The sequence below is a fragment of the Pteropus alecto genome, unplaced genomic scaffold (assembly GCF_000325575.1).
Source record: "Pteropus alecto unplaced genomic scaffold, ASM32557v1 scaffold106, whole genome shotgun sequence".
In the NCBI taxonomy this organism is placed as follows: Eukaryota; Metazoa; Chordata; class Mammalia; order Chiroptera; family Pteropodidae; genus Pteropus; species Pteropus alecto.
In genome coordinates, this window is record NW_006442103.1 from 1,189,586 (window position 1) to 1,198,465 (window position 8,880).

Here is an 8,880-nt window from a genome sequence, read left to right on the forward strand (position 1 = left end):
TAAAACTGGAAATAGAATAATCAAAGTAGATTCTTGAAAAAAATCTGAATTATACCAAATATAGTAAAGAATGTATATCTATAAATACATAAAATAGTGAGATGATGCACACTTGAGCAGCTGCCACCCAGTTTAAGAAGCAGAGCCTCATTTTATCTTAGGAGCCCCTTGCCTTCTGTCTGTCTTATCACCTTCTCTCCCGCAGGGTAGCCACTACTCTAGGGTTCCTGTGAATCATTTTGTCACTTTTCCCTCTAGTTTTGCTATATAGCATGTATCCATATGTAAAATATTGCGTAGTTTTTCACTTTTGATAGAATTGCACAGTGTGCGTTCTGCAAATTTTTGCTTAAAATTATGTTTCTGAGATTTAATTATATTGATATACAGAGTTATCAGAACTATGGTTCATTCATTTTCATCACTATGCGCTCCTACTGTGCGGATGTACCAGTATGACTTTATTCTAATGTGGATGGATATGTAAGTCATATGAAGCATTTTTGCTTTACATATAGTGTTGCTATGAACAGTTTTGTACATATGTTTGTACACTAGAGGGGACTCTCTCAAACACCAGAAGTGGAATAGTTAGGTCGTTGGACATATACATGCTTCGCTTACCTAAGTGATCCTAGACTCTTTTTCAAAATGTTGTTTCCAGTTTATACTCTGATTTGCTTTGTATAATAGTTCTGCTGCTTCTGCATTCTCCCACGCTTGGTATTGTCCAACTTTTAAGTTTTTCTAACCTGTTTGGCATGTGATGGTATCTCATTAAAGTTTTGATTTGCATTTCCCAGACTACTGATGAGGTTGAACATTCTTTCATGATTTATTGATCATTTGTGTTTGATTTTAAAGTGAAGATCTTCCGTTTTTAGCCTATTTTTCTGTTGGGTTGTTTGTCCTTTTAATTTGTGAGTATTCTTTGTCTATTAGAGCTTCTCATCTTTTGTTAGTTTATTATTTATTTGTTATAAATACCTTTTTATAGTTTGTGGCATGTTTTTACTTATTTTGTAGTGTATCATGACAGAATTTGTTAATTTTAATGTAGTCAAATATATAAGTGTTTTCCTTTGTACTTGTACTTTTGACAAAATCCTTCCCTAACTTGAAAGCATGAGGTTATTTTCTTACCTAGCCTTCTAAAGCTTTTACAGTTTTATTTTTAACTTTATATCTTTAATTTACCTGGAATTAATTTTTTTGTATATGCTCAGATAGAATCTAATTTCATTTTTTCCTATAGAGATTAAGTGTCTCAGAATCATTTCTACCCTTTCCTCACTGATCTGTAATGACCTCTGTGACATAAATTAAAATCCCATATGTGTGTGGGTCAGTTTCTGGGCCTTCAGTTATGTCGTATTGGTCGAATTGACGATCACTGAGAAATACCTGTTTTTTAAAATTATGGTGGCTTTATACTATGTCTTGACATCTATTACGGCTGGTCTCTCAACCTGTCCTTTTTCTTTAAATGTACATTGCCGAGTCCTTTGCCTTAGCTCTTTCAAATGAAGTGGTATGTTCCAAGAAAAATATTTTTGGAATTTTGATTAGGTTTTATTGAATCTAGAGTTAAATTGGAAAGAATTAACAACTTTGCAATGTTGAGTCCACTTATCCATTAACATGTTATGTATTTTATTTGTCTTCTTCAATGAATTTAAAGTTTTATAATTTTTTCATCAAGGTCTTACACGTTTTATTAGATTTAGTTTATATTTTTCTTCGCTACCATAAATAGTAACTTTTGGTCCAGTTATATTTTTTAAAAGATTGCTGGTGTACAGAAATGCAAATGACTTTCTAATTTTGATTTTGTATCTAGCAACATTTCTAAGCTATCTTATTAATTCTAGTAACTTATCTGGAGATTCTTTTGAATTTTCCGTAGACTCACAATTTATAATCTACAAATTGTGACAATTTTGCTTTTCCTTTTCAATCTTTATACCTGTAGTTTCTTTTTCTTGCTGTATCTCACTGGCTATTATTTCCAGTACAATAGAAGTGGCGATATTGGATATACTTTTTTATTCCTGATCTTAAAGAGAATGCTTTCAAATTTTCATCATTAAGTGTGATATTTGCTGTAGATTTTTATAACATCTTTTATCAAGTTAAGGGAGTTTCATTCTATTTCTAGTTTGCTAGTGGTTTTTATTAGAAATCAATTTCATATGTATTAAACTCTTATTCTGCATCTGTTGAGATAATTGTTTCTTAATGTTATAGCAAATTATAGTAATCTATTTGCTAATATAAAATCAACTTTACTTCCTGGGACAAAACCAATTTTGCAATGATATATCATATTTTTTTTGTATTTGTTACATTTATATTTGCTGCTTAAAGTTTTTGCACCTCTGTTTACAAGTGAGCTTATATTATGATTTGCCTTTCTTCTGCTTTGTTTGATTTTGATGTCAAGGTTATGCTGGCTTCATGGAATCATGAAGTCTGGAGTGTGCCTTCCTTTTCTATTCTCTGGAAGTCTGTGTGAGATTTGAACTTTGATTTTTTGAATGTTTGGTAGAATTTGTCTGTCAAGCTATCTAGGCCTGATGTTGTCTTTGTAGAGACTTAAAAAAAAAAACTTCTTTAATGGTTATAGGACTATACAGTTTTTCAATTTTGTTTTAAGGAGTTTTATATTTTTCTAGGGCTTTTCCATTTCATCTAAGTGTTTAAAGATTTTGGAATAAGGTTCATAATATCTTATTTTTTTTCTTGTTTTATTTGTACTGTGGTCCTTTGTTGTCCATAATATTGTTTTATCCTGCCTTCTCCTCTGTTTTTAAACAATTAATCTTGTCTAACATTTTTCAGTTTTATTATTTAAAGAATAAACTTTTGGCTTTATTGATTCTATTTCATGTTCATTTTTCCCCTTTATTAATTTTTATTCATATATTTATATTCTTCCTTCTACTTTTTTTGGTTTCTATGAAATGCATTGATTCTTGATTTAAGGTCTAGTATATGGTCAATTTTTGGAAATAGTCCATATGTTCTTGAAAAGAATGTTAATTCTCCAATTTTTGTTTAATATTATATATATTGCTTATTAGCTCAAGCTTATTAAATTTATTGTTTAAATCAGATTGTAAGCTATAAGTAGTCTTGCTATTTACTTTTTATAAGGTTAATCTAATAATTACTGAGAGAAATTTGTTTAAAAAATCTCCCTATGATGTGGATTTTTTCAATTTCTCCTTGTAGTTCTGTCAAAGTTTGTTATATGGGTATTTGAGGATAAGTTGTTAGGAATATTCAAGTTTCAAAATCTTGTATCTTACTGGTGAATTGAACCCTTTATTGTGATGTGTAGTGACCTTCTTTATTTCTAATAATGCTTGTTGCCTTCTACTTTATCAGATATTACTGTAGCTTAATTGTGGTTATACTGGGTTTTGTTTTTTCTTTGAGTGTTTACTAAGCAGTCAGAAGGTGTGACATAGTCTGTCCCCCTGTTCCAGCCCCTGAGTGTGGATGGCTGGGATTGGGAGGAGTGCCTACAAACCAAAGAGAAAAGAGAGCTTGCGGGTTTGGCAAGGAGCCAACTCCTATCCCTGGTCCAGCTGCCTTAGTACTATGGAAGCTCCAGAACTAGCAAATCACTAGCAGATTACCTGAGGACAGCCGGTCTCGGATAACCCCAGGAAGAGGTGGTGAAAGCAGAAGCATGAGGGGTCCCTCTAACTCCACACACAGTGCCATCTGCATTGGATTAGATGTTCATTTTAATGGTGTGTCATGGGGCTTCTGGTCCTCTTTTGGTTATATTCCATGGGGCTTGGAGTACTCGAGGCTGGAGTTAGAATTGCATTTTTCTAGAGAGGGTTTCTCTTGGCCTCTGCAGGCTGCTTGAGCCACTCCTAACCTGTGAGCACATCAAGTTAACATTCAACCTTTTAAGTTTTTCTGAATGTACAGATAGGACGGATCCAGGACAAAACATTTGTGGGGCTGGGTAGTGGTTACTATTCCTAGGAGGAGATTTTTTCCCTTCTTCTATCTATTGCCAAGATGAAGTCAGGCGGTTTTCTTTGCTGTCCTTGTTAGCATGTTGGGTTTATTTCCTGCTAACACTCATGCAGGGGTGTAGTCTGCATGAGTCTCAGAGTCCTCTGAGATGGCCCACTCTGAGTGGTTCCTATGTTTTCTTTCGTGTCCCTTGCATACCATGTAGCCATCAAAAAACCTCCATGTCTCCAGGGTTTGGCAGAACCTCAGAGCAAAAACTGGCTTTCCCACTTACTCACTTCTTAAAGTTTCCAGTTTCAATTTATTTTGAGCCTTTGGAAGTTTTTAGCTTTTTACTAACTTGGTGATTCACCTAAAATATTTTTTAAGCTGTTTTTATTGGAAGAACTATCTCTGTGCTCATGTAAAAATTTGAAAAAAGAAATGGACTTCAATAGATTCTTATAAGTAAAATCAGGTCTTATTGGTTTTAATTTCTGTCTGGTATAGTTTAAGGTCTTTGAAATGAAGATAAAAGCGGACTCAGTATAGATCTAATTGTTAAGTTGCTGCTCTTCCAAATGAAATAACTAAAATCTGTGAACCCAAAATCTTGACTTATAATTCTTTTACCACCTCACACTGTGGACTCAAAGTAGAATGTTGGAAGTGAGGAGCCATTTTTTGTTTTTTAAAAATAATAATTCTTGAGAATAATTCAACTCGAAAGAATAAAAATATATTGCTCTTCGAACTCTAAATTCACAAAATTAAACACCTCCTTTATACTTTATACTTTCTTATCTCTGAATGTACCTTCATAAATATTTGATTAAGGCACCAGTTGTTTGCTGTGCAGTGTTGAGCAAATTCTTTAACTTTTCTGTGCTGCCTTCTTTCTTTCTGTGTAAAGTGGGAGTATGGTAGTCCCAGCCACGCAGGCTGTTGGTAGGATTACACACATGTAATGCATGGGCGTCCTCTCTGTGAGCCTGGCACACAGTCCTCATGGGATGACTGGCAGCTGTTGTTGCTGCCGTTGTTGTCTTCAACTTTAGAATCACACAACTCTTATTCTAATGCTTTTCTCAGGTATGTGCCTGTCGAAGACCTACTGGGAATTTATAAGAAACTCTATGGCCGATCAGTCATCACCAAAAATGCAATTGTTGACTGTTCTTACCTTCAGTTCTTAGAAATGTAAGTGTGGCCCCAGAGTAAGATTTGCCACTGGTTGTATTGCGACTTTCTTAGCACACATTTCAATGGTTGTGTTTCCAAAGTGGTTTTGGATTTATGGATTTTGTTGATTCAAAGAAAGTTGCATGATGGTGGATACATTGTGATAGAACCTTTTCTTCATTAGTTACTTCCTTCTTTGCAGAAACCACAAGTCATAGTCAAAATTGTTTTTTATGTTGCAGGTATGGTGAGATGTTGGCTGTTTCCAAGGTGAGGCTTGGCTTTATCCTTCAAAATCTTAACATAAAGTGTTATAAAGATACTAGGAGAAGCACTTGATTTATTTATTTATTAACTTATTTTTCTTTCTCTCTGCCATAGCTTTATCCCACTTATTCTAGAAAGTCCCCATTTCTGGTGGAACAATTCCAAGAATATTTCCTTGGAGGACTGGATGATATGGCATTTTGGTCCACTAATATTTACCGTCTAACAGGCTTCATGTTAGAGAATGGGACCAGGTAAATTATTACTCTACTTCTCCCGATTGCTCCCTACCTTGCTGTCCCCATCCCCAAGAGAGCTCTCAGGGTTTTCAACCAATCAAATGAAAAGAAAAAGGCACACGAAGTGCTCATCTTATCCTAATCAAGAAGGAACCACAACTGTCTAGTTCCCATCTAGTTAGATTCGCCGATGTCTCTCAAGTTTTAGGCTAGAGAAGTAGATATTGTACAATTTGCGGTCTGTGCTCCATCTGTTTCTTTTGAGAGAACCCATGCTGTGGGCTGGCATGTCCTCTCTCCACAGGCTCCAGCAACTGGGGCCCAGTGATCCTCCTCTCCAGCCTTGGACATTAGCCTGGTAAATACTCAGCGAGTTACAATTTGGCAGAGATAAACCATTCAATACAAATGTTCTTTTTAATAGTGAAATCAACCTCAGCTAAAATCTCCAGGCTCAGAGCATTTAAGATCTTGCTCCCAGGCATATGTCATAGGTTTGGCTCAAACTCTTACATAATTTCAAAAAATAAAACAGAATCTCCAGGCTCTCTTTCTTTTGGCTATGGGTTTTTGTGTGCATATGAGCGGATGCATATAAAGGATGGGCTTTAGAATTAGAGAGACCTGCCCTCACTGCTGAGTCATCTCAAGCAAGTGGTTGAGCCTTCCTAAGCTACATTTTCTCATCTATAAATGGGGACAGTAAGACTTCATCTTTTATTATAGAGCTGTTGTGAGGAGTAGATGAGATCACTCAGGTAAATGGTTTGGCATGTAGTAAGCACTTAATAAATGTTGGCTACTGGTATTATAATTATTATTAGAAGGGAGTTGAGTTTATATTGGAAGGATTTATAATACGTGGCCATGTGAAAATGAATGACCTGTGTTTATATGTTTTATAAAGTCCATGTATAATGATCCCCAAACTGGAACACATTCATGGTGTTTGTTTTGATTAGGTTTTCCAAATAGCTAAGGAAATGCGGCTGGACCTTATTCTTTAATTAGGACAAAATAATTGAGAAGGAATAGATTCCTTGACTCTTGATCTTTGTCCTAATTTATCAAGGCAGAAAATTCCATGAATTGATTGCATTTTACACACATATACACAGAAAGATTCCTCAGTTTAGGAATTTTATAGGAAATTTGGAGGAGGCTCCAAAGAAAGACACAAATTCATGACAGAAAGAAAAAAAAAATGTATATATTTTCATTTTACAGGTTATCTTCCAAAGCAAATTTGTTACTTGAAACTCATACAGTGAAATACCTGTAGTTATATTTTCAGCCAGAACTCTACTTAACTCAAAAAGCACTTATAACTACAGCTCTTATGTTGCAAGGCTGCCATCTGCATCCTGGTGGTAGAAAAACCAACATTCTAGAAAAAAACTTTTCCTCAGCCTAAAGCTGGCCCTGAGGAAGATTTTTATAGGAAAGGTGTGTCTGCAGCTTCTTCCCATCTCCTGTTCTAGATTTCTTTTCCCATAACTAGTCCTTCTCGCTCAGGCTTCACATATCTGTCACATTACCCAGCATCCTCCTGAGCTCCATGCGAATCTTCCTCTGCTTAAAGACAGTCTTCATTCTAGAAGAGATTTATAAATACCCACTCCCTTAGTGCTTCCGTTAACGGTTAGGGGGAGGGTCACCTCTTACGTTGTCTCAGTGGACTTTTCTTACAAAAAGGGATACTTAGTAACCTATTTAATTATTGAGTTTACATCTTTTTATTTTTAAAGGAATGAGATTGAGAAATCAAGACATATCTGAGCAGAAATGAGCATAACTGGGCAGAAGGTGATACAGTGGGAACTTATTTCTTTCCCAGTCTCTAACTCTGAGATGGTTCTTGTGAGCATGGAGTAGCTCAGCAGGTGTAGTGGGGAGGGAAGGGGATGGCTGTGCGTCTGGGTGACCAGCAGTGCGGGGCCACCCTTGTTACCATAAGGCTCCCTCACTCAGCTTATCCACCCACTTCGGGTAGGACTCAGCCCTTTACCAGTCCTGTCTGGCTAAGTAATGAGCACCTCCACACCTCTAGGGCTTCTGCAGGTGGTTTTTGAAGTGCTCCACCAAGTCTCAGTAAAATTCGTGCTTGACTAGAAGGTAAAAAAAAAATGCCTGATTCATTTGAGTGTTTCCCCAGTGATTGCAACCTGCCTGAGAACCCTCTGTTCATTGCCTGTGGTGCTCGGCAAACCAGCCCCCAGAGGTAAGTGGATTCCAAAATGGTTCCCAGAAATAGAATCTTACCTGGAGGAGTGCTCAGTACATACTGAAAGCTTGTGATTTGTATGTAGACAGAGGTTCAAATTCCAGGTCTGCCATTTACAGCTGGGTGATTTTAAACTGGTTGCTTTATTTTTTTGTTATAGCTTCTTTCTTTGGCAAAATGGGAAAAAAATACCAGAATTATAGTATGAATTAAGCCCAAGAATGGACATGAAGCAATGAGCATTAGTAAGTTGCTCAGTAAACATGAAATGGTATTATTACTATCATTGTTATTACTCATAAACTTTACCCAAATTTCACCCCAAAAAAGCAATGATCAGTGAGGCAGGGTGTAGGGAGAAGAGCTCTCAGGTGGTTTCAGAGGGAGAGGGCAGATCTGTATTCTGGGAGGTGGTGTCCCTACTGGAGTCAAATACCAACCATCAGCCTCATAGCTGTATTAATGTTATATTTATCATAAAATATAACAAAAGAGTCCAAGTAATAAATTATTTCCTCATCGTTAGATGCCAGGAACTAGTTTAGGGATTAGAGAGCATGCTGTGGACACAGCAGAAACAGTTCTGCTCCTGTGGATGCGTGGCCTGTGGGGGGGTGGGCGCGGCACAAGAGCGTGTAAATACTTTCACATGTAAGGAAGGAGAAGTGCCAGGCACTCTGGGATGTACCATGGCGTGTCCCAACCCAGTCACAGAAGAGCTTTCCCTGAAGAAGTGATGTTTCAGTGAGATATTTAAGAGTGGTCAAGAGTTAGATATTTGAGAAGGCGGCATTGCAATGAAAGGTCCTAGAGTAAGAGAGTTTCAAGCTTCAAAACATTTGCAAATCTACAGAAAGAGTTCAGTTAAGCCTCCTCTGTTTATTTGAATCAAGTCATTTTTCTGTTTGTTTTAATTGAATTGAATGCCTTTAGGTTGGGCTTGCAAGATCTAGCTTATGAGAATCCCGATGCTGGTGGGTGGGTGTCTCA

The 8,880-nt window shown here is 36.5% G+C and overlaps 1 protein-coding gene across 2 annotated transcripts in view; it reads left to right on the forward strand.

Annotated features, from left to right (window-relative positions):
* Positions 1–8,880, forward strand: part of GPLD1 (glycosylphosphatidylinositol specific phospholipase D1) — a 46,818-nt gene that overhangs the window by 16,780 nt on the left and 21,158 nt on the right. For both annotated transcript variants that reach the window (XR_439286.2, XM_006919535.2), the window contains exons 8-11: positions 5,071–5,178; positions 5,403–5,430; positions 5,542–5,681; positions 7,822–7,887. Coding sequence is in view for 1 of the 2 variants with exons in the window: in XM_006919535.2 (XP_006919597.1) it covers positions 5,071–5,178; positions 5,403–5,430; positions 5,542–5,681; positions 7,822–7,887 (342 nt within the window). In the remaining variant the exon portion in view is untranslated. The remainder of the gene's footprint in view (positions 1–5,070; positions 5,179–5,402; positions 5,431–5,541; positions 5,682–7,821; positions 7,888–8,880) is intronic.